General features: G+C 40.5%; 2 protein-coding genes across 12 annotated transcripts in view; one reads left to right on the top strand and one right to left on the bottom strand.

The window, feature by feature from the left end:
- The window catches only part of LOC310674495 (uncharacterized protein), a 141,277-nt gene that overhangs the window by 9,999 nt on the left and 114,156 nt on the right, over positions 1-17,122 (top strand). The window contains exons 1-2 of one of the 4 annotated variants that reach the window (XR_014509613.1): positions 6,348-6,557; positions 10,244-11,052. The exons of the other annotated variants lie outside the window; for them this stretch is intronic. The gene's annotated coding sequence lies outside the window, so the exon portion shown is untranslated. Of the gene's footprint in view, positions 1-6,347; positions 6,558-10,243; positions 11,053-17,122 lie in introns of those variants that run through there. 4 annotated transcript variants of the gene reach the window in all.
- The window catches only part of HS3ST5 (heparan sulfate-glucosamine 3-sulfotransferase 5), a 142,543-nt gene continuing 139,877 nt past the window's right edge, over positions 14,457-17,122 (bottom strand). For all 8 annotated transcript variants that reach the window (XM_083433716.1, XM_083433721.1, XM_083433723.1 and 5 more), the window contains one exon: positions 14,457-16,384. In XM_083433716.1, coding sequence (XP_083289842.1) covers positions 15,454-16,384 — 931 coding nt within the window. In that variant the 3' untranslated portion in view covers positions 14,457-15,453. The remainder of the gene's footprint in view (positions 16,385-17,122) is intronic.

The following is a 17,122-nucleotide window of genomic DNA, read 5'->3' as shown; positions in this document are numbered from 1 at the left end:
CAGCAAGAGGGATCTCTGCGCAGTGAAAGCAGCAATCCCTCTTGCTGTTCTGGCTCCTGTGATAGCTGCGCAGCCTGCATTCGCGCCATAAGACGCACACACATTTCCCCTTACTTTTTAGGAGGGAAAAAGTGAGTCTTATAGAGCAAAAAATACGGTATATATCAATGGAAAGATAATCTAACAAGGAATGTAATGCAATAACTTTTATGAAGGATTATTTATTACAACAGCAGTCATAAAGAAGAAATGTGAAACACACAGAAAAAAATGAGATACACAGGTTAAATTACCGTGTTGGCATTTTGCGATATATAAGTGGGTTTTGGGTTGCAGTTTGAGCACTTGGTCTCTAAAAGGCTTTCCATCACTGAGTTAGGGTGTCTGCAGTGATACACAGAAAGTCCTTGTTGCACATTGGAACACAACATGGAGGTTTTCCCTTTTGTAGCATGTGTTAAGACCACCCTGACACTTTGATAAACCAATGCTAGGTTTGTAATCTCTAATTGGGAAAGTGAACTTTTCACTTTACTCCTTGAGGGGGAGCTCTTGTTCGTGCAAAGAATCTCACTTAAGTTAACTAAGGGAGAAAAACCCAACAATCCATTAACAGAAGAGCTTTCCAATAAATGGTTTTGTTGAAACTAACCTGCACTGCTCTGCAACCCTTTACTTATGCTATTGGAACTTCTGTATCATTTTCATACAGAGCTGTAAATATTTGCTATGTTCTTGACATTTCACGTTCTCTGACTTTTTCTGAATTAAAAGAAGTACACACAAGTGGATAATTTGCTCAAATAAAGCCTGCATTATGGTTTAATAGAGTCTCTACTTCATTTAAAGATTAATATTATTTTTGGATCATTTTAGTTTATGCTTTTCAGCCACAACTTTTGAGCTGAATAAAAATATTTCCAATGTTCAGACTAATTTATTTAAAATAATGGCATAAATCAGAAGTAGCAACACCTTCGAATAATAATAAAAAAATTATCAAGAATAATATAAATTAGTTGAAAAGAAATGAAAAAGAGAAAAATGCAACCCTCACACAATACGGCTAATTATAAACATCCTCATCAGACCAGGTAGTTGCCCTGTAAATATAACAGTATATCGAGACTGATTCTGAAGTGAAGATGTGAGATAGGTCTAGGCTCCACTCCATTTGCATGGGTAGAGCTCCTCTTTGCATGACCCAATCATGGCCACTCATTGCCTGAATGAGCACTATGCATATATATGTGAGTTGAAGAGGCAATCACACATTAAGTTCAAAGGGTATGTACACCCTTTGTACCTGTGTGTCCAAACAGTTGAGTTGCACAAATTAAATGCCTTTCATACAAACACTTGTCTGTGTGTAGAGACAACTGGTACCTGAGTTCAGTGTAATGTGCGAACCAGTCTAGTTGGCATGAGTACGGTAGGTATTACAACAGTGGTTTTAAAGCATGTAGCACTCCACACTGGTGTGGCAGGAAAGGATGGCGAGTGTGGTGGGAAGATTCAAGAACAATCAAAGAAACATTTAAACATTTCAGTGTAGTGTAGTACAGGCAACCCCCGATTTGCTTGGGGGTTGTGTTCTGGTCTTTGTGTGTTGGAAGAGCACACATAAGCTCTCCACACCTCCGTTATATCCTGTTACACCCCTGTCATGCCCTCTTCTGGGTCCAAAAATGGCCCATGCATGGTTGAGTGTTCTTTGAATGTACAGTCATAGCTCATGTTGAGTTTGCTTCATTATACATTTTTTCAGGTTGCGTCCCGCAGCGACCCAGAAGTACTGGAAAGGGTTACTTCCGGGTTTCGCCGCTTGCGCATGCGCAGATGCGCAAAAATGATGTCACGCGCATGTGCAGACGCGGCAAATCGCGACCAGCGCAGACGCGGGTTGCGTTCTGCTCATGTTGCGAACGAGACTCCAGAACGGATCTCGTTCGCAACCAGAGGTACCACTGTATGCAAAACAGGAGAGCCTGTATAGTATAGTATCTTCTTCTTCTTTTGATATACAACCAGGAACACTATCCATGCCTCTCTTCAAGAGTGTTAGCTATTCTTCTACAGTTCTCCATGGCATGGCATTGTGAACAGGGATTTTAAACTCTGAGAAATATGCAAGATCAGAAGAAAGAAAGACTTTGTGTTGATGAGGTGATTTGTTTATCTCAAGCTGGACCTAATATAAATGAGATTACCCACCAAAGCAAGCTCACACCTCTCACTGAGTTTGTATATATACTTAAGTAAGAGGTTTGTTTATAATTATATTTTAGGACTGATTCATGTTCTTATGTAGCTGCATTGTTTTATCATTTCTAGATGGCCCATGGTCATATTATAAAGTAGTTGGGTTCTGTGTTATCAATGAAGCACGGCTAGGAGTTGTTTCTGTGCTCCAATATATTTCTTATCCATAAAAAATCAGTGTGGTGCAAGCAAATTTTTATTCTGAAAATGTGGCCCAGAGAGAAAAGTTGGAGAACCACTACATTAGAGAATGGTGTTATGGGCAGGCAGGGTTTGCCCTGTGACCCTTCCATATCTTCTTTCAACATGTGGAAGGGTTTGTGTAAATGACCTTTCTAGAGAGAAAGGGAACAGAGATATTCTACACTGATCTTTAGGATGCTGTCACCTATTTCTCCTGTCTTTGAATCAGCTGATGTATTGTGCTTTCTGATGGGGCCACACTCTGACCTACATGCTGTTGAGAATGAATAGTCTGCTTGACCTGAGGTGCAGGTCATATATTGCTCTTCAGGATTTTTGAACTGATTGGGTAGTATATCGCTTGATAATCATGTTACATTTTCTAATATATTTTGAGTTAGAGTTTAAAGAGAATATCTATATAATTTATTACCGCATTAGAAGTAAATGAAATCCATTAGAATCACTGGTACCATAGATAGGTCAAGATGATGATGAAGTTGTTTGCCTGATTTTCTAGAATATTTTAGCTGAATTACACTTTAATTGCCTAATGCAGCAAAAAATCTAGCTAGGTCATGCCCACTAATGGGTAAATTGAAGAGTCTGAACCTTGTAAATAGGTCACACTTTGCTAAAAGTGCAATAATTCTAATTGATAAAATAATGTTTTGCAGAGTGCTTTTCAGTCTCAGAAAAGATCTGGAGGGTACCACAAAGGACATTTGTCCTTCCCTGGTGACTTACAAAATTGACCTCAATTTTTTTTTCTTTTTAAAAAAAGTTTTCTAATTTACTTCCGGAGGCTGGAACTGCTAAGTTACTGAGAACAGTTATATGCAGTACTTATTATTTACTCATTGAAACACACCATCATTCAGCATAATATATTAGCTCCTGTTTCAGAAACTAATATTGGAATGACAATCAAAGAAAAATGTGTTATGTGCAACCCAAATCTCCAAGTGTCAAGAGACTCCAGAGGTGCCAGTGTATATCCAGGACATATTTTTCTTGGAATTAAAGACAGCAGAGACTATGATATCTTTAGGACATATGGTTTGTTTGTTCGTTTGTTTGTTTAATAAAGTGTATATGCTGCTTAATTGTAAAAAAAAGCCCATTAAAGTGGTTTACAAAAAAGACAAAACAATATAAGTGAGGAAAAAGTCACAAACATACTTTAAAACAAACAATAGTTAAAACACTAAAACAAATAAAATGACCTCAGTCTACACATACGGTATATACGACCTGAGCACAGGATGGTGAGGCTCACAGAATAAATATTCACATTGCTTCCCCTTTAGGATTCCAGGAGAGCCCCAAAGTCCAGCACAGAGCAAGACACACCTCTAGCTCCCATCCAGCTTTGCAGCTCTTTCACACAACAGCTCTATTATTCTCCTCTGTATCAGCCAGGTGTGGAGAGTGAGGAAAAGACCCATCCATTTTTTGTATCACATAGAGCAACTTATTTGGATATGCTAATTTGTGGTATTTGACAAGCCAGTCAACCCTATTACTTTGACAAAGGAACTGGTTTGGCAAGCTTCCTCTTAGACATTCTACCCTCAGGTTGTAGGTTTGGAAAGGGGACCCAGGGTTCTATCCTGATTGATACCCCAAACTCTCAACATTTATATCCACACCCTGGTCCCTGCAAATTCCCTGCAAAAAATACGGTATATCCCCACCCTGCTCCCTGCAAATTCCTGCAAAAGCCAGTGTGGTGTAGTGGTTAAGAGCGGTAGACTCATAATCTGGTGAACCGGGTTTGCGTCTCCGCTCCTCCACATGCAGCTGCTGGGTGACCTTGGGCCAATCACACTTCTCTGAAGTCTCTCAGCCCCACTCACCTCACAGAGTGTTTGTTGTGGGGGAGGAAGGGAAAGGAGATTGTTAGCCGCTTTGAGACTCCTTCGGGTAGTGATAAAGCAGGATATCAAATCCAAACTCTTTAACTGCTGATGCCTCTGTTCCAGTGTCATAAAATGAAACAGTGTCATAAAATGTGTTGAAAACAGTACATTTACCACCAGGAAAGAGAAAGAGCCACCTGATCTGAATTTGTGTGTGTGTGTGTGTAATGGAGGTGCTCCACTAATTTCTGTCCCAAGGTGAAAGCATCTTGGGAACAAAAGTGCATGTCCTTCCCATCCATTGCCAGTAATGGCTCCTTCCCCAAGTTATTCTAGGTAGTTTTTAGCTAAGCTGGTGTTGGTGGAGGACGATGGGTCCTGGCAGAGGGTTACCCAAATTGCTGCCAGTGGAGATGTGCTGAAGAACCATTTTCCACCTGGGGATTAGAAGGATGGCAGAAGAACTGGTCTGCTACAGGGAAGGGGAAGGGAAATCCTATTCCTTCTGTTCCTATGGAGTATATTTTCAGGGATCTGCCAGCTTCCATATTCTACGTCTATGTTGATAACACCAAAACTGAACAAAAACAAGTTTTGTTTTGGCAAGCCTATCTAGACATGCTAACAAGTTGTAATATATCTGTTTTTACATTATGCTGATTTTATTTGTATATTGATAATTGCTTTAGATTGTTCTATAGTCACTGCTTAGGGATTCTTTGATTAAGCAGTTTATTAAAGCTCTGTTGAGTCGCCTGCAGTTATCTGTAGCATCAAACTTGCCAGACCTCTTTGACCAGAGAAAACAGTGGGGCTAATCCTACCAGTGGGACCCATGACTCTATGGTGCCACCTTCAACTGATTCCATCCTGGACAATCATTTTCCAGAGTTAAAACAAATTTTCTAGTGCCGAGGCATTTGCTGCTGTGGCAGCAGGTTAATATATGGCATTCGGCAGAAGACACATTCTTCCATTTCTCTGAAATCCCCTTTAGACCTCCTCTATATAGTGAAACTTCCTCATAGGCATCCTGAAAATTTAATTAGAATGCCGGCTGCATCCCTTTGTACCCCTCCGCTTTAATATCTCTAAATGACATCTTTTATTAGCTCGGTTAGTGAAACATGACCATGCCCTCCCTGCAATAGGCTGCCCATTCTTAATCAAGACATGCTTCTTTCTTTAGTGTTCCCAACTGATATCTAAAAATAGTGCCCAAGCCTTTCTGTGAAATTGAAGTTAAACTAACTGGTCTATAATCTTCTGGAGCTCCCTCTGGACATCCCTTAATTATGACATTAAACTGGCCAATTTCCAACCTACAGGGTTCCTTCTCAAAATCACATTAACAGAGTGTTAATGGATCTCTCCTAAATTGCCTTTAGCAGTTAGTTTCTCTCTTCCACCCACAGAATCCTTGGACTTGTTTGTCTTTACAATTTTATTAAAACACATACAGGCACCTCTGTTACACTTCTTCCCAGTGGAAAAATGTTACATAATTACATGTGTCCAAAAAAAACCAAAACCAAAAACAAAAGGAATTCATGGTGACTAAGGAGCCCATCCAGTCCTTTCGCCTTAGAGCTCAAATAGCCCCCAGATTTTAAAAGGTTGGCCAGAACTGAGGGAACTTGCATAAATATTCCACACAATTGTGCCTTATTCAGTGTACTATTATTTATGCTGTAGTAATGAGATACCCATCATTAGGCATCATGCCATATATTAACGCAGTGCCCATTGGTCCTTGTCAGTGGAGACTATCATCCAACTCTGTTGGATGGGACAGACTATGCCATCACTTATACTTCACCTCAAACTGCAGTATCCTTTTTTGGGCCATGTGGGTGTATGTTTCTGTTCAAATAAATATAGAGTATAGAGAAGATACAAAAATATGAAGAAACAGTAATAATATAGAAAAAATGAATATAATGCCTTATCCCCTTCTAGTTGAATGAATGGCAGTGTTTCACATATGTGAAATAAGTAAATGGGTACAGTCACTAAGTGGGCCGAAACCTTCCCCTCCTCTGGTGACCATGAATGGCAGAGGGTTGTTGCTCCTCCTCACACTCACTGGGCAATCCCGACTACAAGCCACAACCAGCCGTGGCAACAATTATGTCATCAAGTTGCATCTCTTCTCTGGACATGCCTTAGCAACAGTACGTCCCCATCTTGTTTCCTTGTCCCACACCAATGAATGAGCAACATGTTTTGCTCTCCTCAACTGTGTTGCAGGTACTGGCATGTATATTTTGCTTCATAACATTGAGTGGGATACCTTGAGCCCCTATTTAAGTAGGCCTGCCTCCTTTGTATCACTGTTGGTGCATAGCCTTCTGTTTCCTGTTGTGCTGGGAATAGAATAGAAAATAGAATAGACTGAGCAGAATTTTTGGTTTCTGTAGTTGCCTAACTAGCATTCTTCAATAGGTTATAAGAAGTCTATACAGTTATACCTTGGCTCTCGAACGCCTTGGGAGTCGAACGTTCTGGCTCCCGAACAATCAAAAATTGGAAGTGAGTTTTCCGGTTTTCAAACTTTTTTTGGAAGCCGAACATCTGACGCAGCTTCCGCTATTGTTTCTGGCGTGCTAGTGCAATCAGAAACCAATTGGAAGCTGTGCCTTGGTTTCCGAACATTTTGGAAGTTGAATGGACTTCTGAAACAGATTCCGTTTGACTTCCCAGGTACAACTGTACTAGTTAGTTAACCAATGTTACCAGGCTTGTTTGGGACACAGGTCTCTCTACACATGTGTTTCGGTAACTGCTTCTACATATTTGGGGAATAATCTTTTTGGAACATGATTTACTGGAGGGAATTTAGCACAGATATGCTAAGGGAACAATTTCCCACTGTGACCATGGTACTTTTCTGCTTTCATTCTGTCTGAGACCCATTTAAACAACCTGATATGGTGAAATTTTGGACTGTACCACTTCAGTCTATGGGTGTGTGTGTTTTCATATCTTTATATGTTCCCTCCAGTAAAAAGTTACCTGGATATAGTAAATGAACAGATCAGGGAGGAGGATTTCTTTTTGATGTCCTAGTTTATTACCTTCAGGTAGATCTGAATGTGTGTGTATATCTATATCTCTGTATCTGATGGGAGCATTTATGACCCTACCCACTGGCAATCTGCAGTGGCACAGCCAACAACTTTATTTGCACAACTCCTAGTCTACAGATAAGTATCTAGAATACTTGATTAGACAGAGTATTTCTAGTGTTGACAGCAATAAATCTCAAGAACTCACCTGTCGAGTTCTCCCATGGTTACTTATTCTTACAAATGCCCTTGTCCCCAGACATGATGATCTTGGGACATTACAACCACAGTAAATGCAACTATTTAAAACTCCATATTGCCTTCCCCGTGCATTTATCTCACTTATATAAATTTAATTGTGTGACGATAATGGCAGTAATGAGATACATTAAAAGCAATGCAACTTCTTCCTAAAAACATAGAAGTCTGTTTGGGTATTTTGTTTGTTTGATTCACAAGTAGATAATAAATTGACATGCCTGATCTTATTTGGGGTAATTTGTTTACAGCGTAATGGATTTTGACAAGGCCAGTTTTCTGCAGCTTTGCTTCAAAAATGACTCAAATTTTCCCCATGTTCAGAACCAAAGGCCTTTCCTTATAGAATTTTATCAACTTTTTGTTATTAAATGGGGTTAAATGATACAAAGTGGTAATTCAGGCTTTCTAGGAGGAGTAACCTCAAGCTTCCCAGAAAGAGTAAGATGCATTATTTATTTATTTATTTCAAAAATGTGTAAGCTGCTCGGCATCCTAAAATGAATTTCAGAAATTAAAATCTACCAAACATATCCAGAGTTTTAATAGGAGTAACTGCTTCCTCAAAACTGTCTTGCTTTAACATTATTAAGTAAATATAAGTTGCCATTTAAAGTGACAGTAGCCAATTTTCAAAGGTATTCTCATTTGAAGATGTTGTTTAGTCTAGTCATGTCCGACTCTTTGTGACCCCATGGATAAGAGCACGCCAGGCACTTCTGTCTTCCACTGCCTCCCGCAGTTTGGTCAAACTCATGCTGGTAGCTTCGAGAACACTATCCAACCATCTCGTCCTCTGTCGTCCCCTTCTCCTTGTGCCCTCCATCTTTCCCAATATCAGGGTCTTTTCCAGGGAGTCTTATCATGAGGTGGCCAAAGTATTGGAGCCTCAGCTTCACGATCTGTCCTTCCAGTGAGCACTCAGGGCTGATTTCCTTAAGAATGGATAGGTTTGTTCTTCTTGCAGTCCATGGGACTCTCAAGAGTCTCCTCCAGCACCATAATTCAAAAGCGTCAATTCTTCGGCGATCAGCCTTCTTTATGGTCCAGCTCTCACTTCCATACATCACTACTGGGGAAACCATAGCTTTTACTATACGGACCTTTGTTGGCAAGGTGATTCTCTACTTTTTAAGATGCTGCCTAGGTAAACAACAACCCCTTCATGGATCACTGCCTTGCCGTGGTGAAGGGGCTTGAATAACTCAGAGAAGCTATGAACTATGCCGAGCAGGGCACCCAAGATGAACAGGTCATAGTGGAGAGTTTTGACCAAACATGATCCACCTGGAGGAGGAACCGGCAAGCCACTCCAGTATCCCTGCCAAGAAAACTCCATGGACAAAGACAACAGGCATTTGAAGATACAGTACCATATTAAAGTAACTAGTGTTAGGCGGCTGCAGGCAACTCCCACAGCTGGTTGCCAGGCACGTACAAAGGCATGGAAAAGTTTCTTACTGGTTGCTTTTTATTCAATATTTACAGCCTCTTGGGTAATGACATTGTCACAAGTAAATCTACCCCCCCTTCTCTCCCACTTCCTCATTCATCATCAGCATTACCTCCTCTATGGGTGCCACTAACTGCCCTCTGCTTCAAACTCTTTGCTCTCCTACTTTTAAGGCTCGTTGGGTTCTGGGAGATGGTGGGTCTGGAATGCTTTCTAATGATAACGTGCCAGCCAGCTACTGCTCCAGCTCTGCCTGCTCCTCCTCTCCCATGATTTCCCAACTTCCCCCCTCATCTTTCTCTGAGATGTGACCTCCCTCAAACCCCTGTTGTAATTCTGAAATGTCTTCCTCTTCTCTGGAAGGGTCAGGCTGGGGAGGCGGTCTCCACTATTCCTCCTCTGCCCAGTCCCTGACAACTAGATAAACTTATTGTGGACTTCACAATCTTGAAACAAATGTTAATATCTTTAATTTAATACAGTCACTGCATCTGACTAGCTTTGTACCACACACCTGTACCCCATAGCTTCCAGCTTTTGGCAAATTAAGAGTCCAGGTGGAATAAGGAAAATGGGATGGTGGCAGTGGCCCAGGGGTAGGGTGGAAGTTGGTTTTTCGTGCCACAAGAGGTCCAAAGGGTTACAACATGAGAACAGGCCTTTTCTGCGATGGCTCCCCGCTTGTGGAATGCTCTTTCGAGGAAGGCTTGCCTAGCACCTTTGTTACATATCTTCAGGTCTTCAGGTGGCAGGTGAAAACATTTCTCTTCAATTGGGCCTTCGGCTGATTAACATTCAATGGCCTTTTAAATATGTTTGGGGGGATTATTGATTTGGTTTAGTTTTATCTTATTGTGTATTTTGTGTTTTCATATTTTTATGTTGTGAACTGCCCTAAGATATTTGGATAAAGGGCGTTAAACAAATTTTACAATACTACCACCTCCACCACTATAAAGTATGGGGGAAGAACCCTTCACACACACAATTCATTGATATCTGTAGGCTTGTTGACAACAATGTGATACAGGGATGCTGCCAAGGATTGTGCCTTCACTCTTTCCCTGTTGATAGCAATGATTCCTGAATAGGATTGCTCCCCCCCATACTCATATCTTCATCTTCCTCTTCCTCTTCCCCCCCCCCCCCCCGTGTAGGCAGGCAGGCATGTAGGCATTAATTACTGGTTTCCTAAAACCTGCCATTAAACAAAGAAATAAAAATGAGAAGAAACAAGTGGGAAGAGAAGCTGGCAATGAGACAACAGAGAATCCTGAAAGTGCAGATCATGGGCTACTCAGCACTACTTCCCTGGCCTTGATCAACAGGAATCAATAAAACAGGATGAAGCTATATAGAAGAAGCTTTCAAATAACGTTGGAAAGAACCTTTGCTGAATGGAAGTGGTTGGACATTATCAAAGGATATTTGTCAAAGAAAAGGGTATTGCTTTATCATACAATGGTATATTAGGTGCGGTGTGGAATTTCTGTTTTAATTCTCTGTCCACCTCATTTCAAAAGTGCAATGCTTGTGTGTTGAGGAAAAGGGACCTTGGGCCATATTATGTGGCCATGCTACCAAAGTCACATAACTTCTTGTGTAAATCATGTTGTGTAAATCATGAAATGCAATGGGAATCTTCACATGTTTATGGAGGATTCCTGTGCCGTTTAGAAACAAAGGCTATCAGGCTTCTCAATGTTGCAGAGAACCCTCACTCCTAGAGGAGTCCTCCTGCTGTAGAGTATTGTAAACATGACTGTGTTAGGATATAGTTCCGCTCCACCTTAAAAGGATCAGGCATGACTGTTGTGTGTCACATGCCTGTTTACTTCCAGCACAGTCTGCTGGGAACTTCCGTTTGTATATTGCTTTTGCTTTTTCCTGTTTTGCTTGGACACGAAGGGAAGCAGACATATTTTTCCATTGTCCTGCTGTTCAATAAATGCTGTAAATATGCTTACACATGTCTCTGTCTGCTATTTCTGCTGCAAAGAGTTTTATCTCTGCTGGCTTGCGTGCTTAAGCTTCTGAAGGCTTCTGAGGCTTGAGTCACAGTCTTGATGCTGTTCCGAGAACCGGAGTTTCGCTCGGCTGCCGACCAGTAGCTGGAGCCAGCTGGGGCCTGTTAGACACCCCTGTCTCCCAGCAGCACCCCAACAGACTGCAGTAGTGGGGGCAGGAGAAGCCAGACCCTGGGAGTGGGAGGAAACTCTTTTCAACATGCTTTCCCTCTATATGTGACTAATGCATTAAGAAGGCTCAAGCCTCAGCTACAGAAACGGGCTCTACTGTGGAAGCATCTTACCCCTACCTGTTCCAAGTCCAGGTCTGTAGCCACTGTACCGCAACTGTCAGTCAACTAGCGATCTCTCAGATAAATCTGTGGTCAGTACATAACTGAAATATAAGAAATTGCCTTATGCTGATGCAGATGATCTTACTGTTGTCTCACTCTTACCCTTTTTCAGCTCTCTTCTTGATGGCATTCAACTAGAGTTTCCAGGGATTACATCTGGGTGAAACACATGCTCTAGGAACCAGTCATGCCCTCTTTGATATGCATGTCTCTTAACATTTCAAAACACTCCAGCAGGGTGCTCATAGGATAAATACAAAGGTTGCAGTGTTATATAGCAGCTACAAATTTGACTGAAAACTAAACCAGTGGTTCTCTTTCTGCTCCACGCACCAATGAGCTGAATGGATATGATTTTCACCCAACATTTGAATCTGATTGAAATAGATGAAATGAATTATTCACAGATTGCACTTAAGAGATAAATGCCAAAAGGTCAAAAGTCTCTTAGAGTATTTCAGCACAATTCCCTTTAAAGGATGGTTGTTCCTCCCCTGAAGACCACGCTTTGAGTTTTAAACAGGAAGTATCAGCAAAGCGTCGGCGTTTCTATTATCACTTGGGATTTTGAAGAATTCTGGTGGAATTAGCATCCCAGCTGTTATTGAGTTTTCTTCCAGCACATTAATCCTGATGGTAGCTTTCAAATCCGAAACTCTGAATGAGTCCTATTGATTTCAATGGCATTATTCCAGAGTAAGCAGTCTGAGGACTGTGATTATGACTCTTGGCTCCATAGAACATCTGGAAGATAGAATCTTTTGACTCATTTGTATGCAGTCATAAAAGCATTTATAAGAAGCTCTCTCATAAATGTGCTGTTATGGTCTAAAGAAAGTTTGTGAAGATTCGTCAGGGGGATTGCTTACAGATAAATCTGTCCACAAGAGGGCGCACATAGAAAAAAATATTCTGTGAAGGCAGTGCATAATGATAGTGTCCTCACTTCGCCCCAAATCACTGTTAGAAAACAGTGTGATATGTAGGTTACTGGATTCTACCTTCTCAGAGCACAGGGCTAGGTTAACTTTGCTCCAAGATTCATTAAAGGTAAAGGTACCCCTGCCCGTACGGGCCAGTCTTGACAGACTCTAGGGTTGTGCGCCCATCTCACTCAAGAGGCTTTTACCCACAGCGCCACCCGCATCCCTCCAAGATTCATTAGATCTTAATAAAAAAAGCACCGGTTCAACCATATATGCAGCTGACAATTTTATTGACATGGATGCATCCTTCTCCCTGGCACATGAAGGCCACTGAAAAGTCTGGGAGCTTTCCAAAAATATCATTTTTTCATTGCATTGTATTCCCCCCCCCCCGCACCCCCACTTGACACAGCATTTTTCAATTGGCCTCTTTTCATGAATATGATTCTAGCTTGAACTCCTTTTTATCTAGGGGTGGTAAGCTCACTGTCATTTAACTGGCTACAAAGCTGCATTATCCACATTTTAAATGCATATAAAAAGGTGGTGCAAAAAGCTTTCTTTCATTTCTTAAGCTTCACTATTGTCTACATTCTAACTAACTGAGCTGCTGTTTTTTTTTTAGTCTGTCATGTTAGTTTTAAACAACCGTATGTCTCTTCTGGTATTAGGAATCTATTACTGCCATTTTGGACCTCTCAAGCAATGATAACCAAATTACTTGAAGGGCATTAATGTTCTATGATGTGTTTGTTACCCCAATTTTAAAGTTTGTTTTTAATTAATTATCTCCACCTTTTTGCAGTTTTGACTTTTATTCATTAGAGACAGCCTAGGGGTCATTATGATATGGTCATTTTCTTCCCACAAATCTCTTTGTCTCTCAAACACACATTCGCGCAAACCATGTGTTTTGCAATCTAGCTAAACTGAATTTAACTTGCCTTTAAGCTTGAAGCCCTGGCCTCAACACAGTGTCCATGACCCAGAGAAAACCCAGATAGACCCAACCTTTTCAATTAATGGTTCTTTCCTGTGCAAAGGTACAAGTCATTGTGGTGTAGCGGTGAAAATATCAGGCTGAGGTTGAGGAGAGCCACTCAGCCTTGAAGCACACTGGGTGACTTTGGGTCAGCCACTACAGTGGAACCTCGGTTTTCGAACGTAATCCATTCCGGAAGTCCGTTTGACTTCCGAAACGTTTGAGTGAAGGGCTGTCAGGAAAGTGAATGGTGAAAATGGAAAAACGTGTCACAGAAGCCGTTCAACTTCTGATGCATGTTCGAAAACAGAAGCATTCACTTCCGGGTTTTTGGCGTTCAGCTTCCGAGACGTTCGAAAATGGAGGTTCGACTGTTTCTGGCTTGTATTAGAGAACTGATGCAGCATGTGGTATATCATTTCTAAAGTTTTCAATAATAAATTACCTTAAACTCAAGTCTTCTCTCTGAATTGATTAGTTTTACTGATGGGTGGGATGCAGTGAAGTCCCAGGTAAGCCCATATATTATTTTCCTTTGCAGTTCTATTTCATTACCATTATTGTGTTTGTATAGTTCATGATATTATGAGTTTAAAGAGTTCCATTTTCTGAAAGAAGCCTTCTTACCTCTCATACTTTCCTTGACTTTGCTCTGCTCATTAACCATGCTGGCATCCTCTTGGCTTTAGCAGTACCTTTCCTGTTTGCAGTATACATTCTACCTGAACTTCCATTATTGCAGACAATAGTACTCTGATCATGTGTCTATTACTATTTTAGAATTCATGATACTAATATTTGCTATGATACTCCAGAAAACAGCAATATGATTGTTATGCTATATGATTTGTCTTCTCATTTTGTATTTTTATGTTGTAAACCACCATATGATCTTCAGCTGAAGGGCAGTATACAATTTATGTAAATAAATAAATATTAATAATAATAGATTGCCTAGATTTCTAAGGGCTGATTCAGGGTGTGGGTGTGTATTTATACTTGTTTAAGCTTAACTCTCAACTGAACATGTGAATTGCCTCCTTTGAAAAGTATGGTGTTTGAAATAATGTGACATTCATCAAAGAAAATGAGAAAGCCAGTTGCACATATAGCAATTTTAATCCATTCCATTTTAAATACCACAATAAATTTAATTTTCACAATAAATTAAATAGACATATTCAGTTTACAAAATAGAATTACTTAGTGTGAAACCAGTATTTACAAACAATATACATTATGTACAGCAGGTTTCTCTTTGTCAACGTACAGGTATAGAAGGGGGGAAAAAGACTTCCTTTTCGACACATGATTGACATGCTACAAGTGCCAAGATGATCCATACAATAAAAACAATAGTGCAAACTCACCACAGGAAATTTGAAACAATGTTGATTGCATGAGAGAATTTCTTTTCAAACAATAGGAAAAGAGTTCCAGTAGAACTCAGCATTACAAGGGATATATTTACACTGCAAACTTGTATTGGTTTTTTGCCAGTTTAATTAGCATGGTCCCCCCCACCCCAATAAAAAATCCTGGAAATAGTAGTCAGGTGAGAATTCTGTATTACAGATTCCCTGCCCCTGGTCAAAGAAGCATAGTTACTTTGAAAGAGTGACTGTTAAACCAATATAAGCCTGAAGCATAGATTTACACCTTTAAAGGGTCAATATTCTTTTAGCAATATGTATCCATAATAGCCCATCTTAGACCTTTCAATGCAATTCTTGCAATGAATTCTACCATAATATTCTGCCTTCTCTCTAGATATGTTTGGTATTAAATTTTACGGAGCAAATAGAGTACTGACCCTTTGAACTGAGTAGCTGAGTTAATTCCTTTAAATGACACCTTCTCATTTAATTGTATAGCATAAAACGATGCAATTATGCAGAGAGTAAATTTTATGTTATTCACTGCTCTGTAGAAAAATTGATCCCACCTTATATTTGGTCACACACTGCATATATACAAGTATGCATGAAAAAGGGTTACTTTGATAGCTGTGTATACGAAAAGTGCATATTTTTTACTCTAATAGAGACACGGTGGCATATCTCCAGGTGCAACACACAGTGTTGTATGAAATTTACTTTAGGGCCAGTTAAATGTCCTCCCTGTGATCTGGTAAAATTTCTGATTAAAAGGGTGAAAGAACTTGCGCAATTTGGTAATGACAGAGGAGTCCACCTCCGGATGGATGCGTCCTTTGCTTCCCGCCAGGCACTTGTTAAAGACAATGTTAAACCGCAAGCAATAAAACCCTCTGGTGGCATTGAAATATAAATTATATTGACTTATCCTTGGAGGAAGATTTAAGAACTTCTCTACCAGCTGGAGTTCTGGCAGTGGTTCTGTAATGAGACGATCGCCATCGACAATATGAAACTGCTCTATGGGAAAGTATTTTAACCACCTCTCCAAATGTTTTGTGTAGATGCTCGTTCTTACTGCCTTGTATTTAGTGTTCACCTCACAGGTATTAGGATCAATGGCCAGCTTTTCAAATTTGTAGTAGGTTTTGTTTTTCCTTTCTTTTCCCTCCAGCACCTGAGTGTAATCAGAAATAGCTCTTGTTGTGGGTTCCCTGACAATGATCAGCAATTTGATGGAGGAGTTCATTTTATAAATCCTTTCAGGTACCTCCTCTGTGATAAAGTATGCTGGACTTTTCTCAATGGTTATCTGATGAGGATAAGAAAATGGCATTTTTTTCCTGTACCACTCAATGCCCTTGGCGTAGTTCTCATCGTTATCAAAGAAGTGGATTTCTTGAGAAGCTTTGACCACTGCTGGGTGGAGGTTCAGCATTTCCAGCAGTGCCCGAGTTCCACCCTTCCTCACCCCAATTATTATGGCCTTGGGAATCTGTTGGACCAAGCTGTGAAGTCGAATTTGCTCCTTGCTGGCATTGCCCTTCCGGAACTCATGTAGCAACCCACGCTTAAACTGTAGAGCTCGGAGTGGAATTTCATCTTGGCCATGGAGTCCAAATCGACCATCGATAGGGCATATGGGCTGCAGTCTGCAATTCAAAAAAGAGGCGAAATAGGAGTTATTAACAGTGAAATCTTACACAACTGCTCAGAAGTTAATGGTGCTTTCTCTAAGGTGAGTGGATATTGGATTTCAACATAAAGGTAACAAGAGACATCATTTATGTAACTGAGATGATTTGCAACAGCCCTATGAACTTGCCCAGATGTAGACAATTGTTATCATGGGTAAGAGCTGAATTGACAGTAAACTAGATGGCGGTAGAACAGATAACACACAAAACAGTTCACCATGCCATTGCTTCATCCACTCCAGGAAGCATCACACTGATTCACTGATACACACTGTGTTTCCGATGAAGCATGTAGCTGCCACTGCTTATATGTATGGATGGGATAGATGCATGCAAGTTTTTACAGTGTCCCCACAACTTCAATGCCATCGAAAGGCTAGCCCATATTTTCTTTCTCTGTTAATCTGGATTTAACTCTTCTGTGGAAAAGATGATACATTGAAAATCCTTGTTGTCAATCTTGGCATCTGAATGGCCTGTTTGTAGTATTAAGCCGTAATCTGGTAACATCCTCAATCAGGAGCTTGTGCCTTTATGATACACATTAAACCATATGCTTGTTGTGTACACCCACATGCAGGGTTTTAAGCCTGCACTGGAATCTAAGTACCTTGCTACATAAATGGAAGCCACTTCTGATTGAACAAGGCAGTGTTGCTGATTTTCTTTTTCACCTCTGCCTATTGCCTGGAA

This window comes from Podarcis tiliguerta (assembly GCF_965153285.1).
Source record: "Podarcis tiliguerta genome assembly, chromosome: 3".
Classification (NCBI taxonomy): Eukaryota; Metazoa; Chordata; class Lepidosauria; order Squamata; family Lacertidae; genus Podarcis; species Podarcis tiliguerta.
The sequence above is the reverse complement of the archived record's forward strand: the minus strand, read 5'-3'. Positions and strand labels throughout refer to the sequence as shown.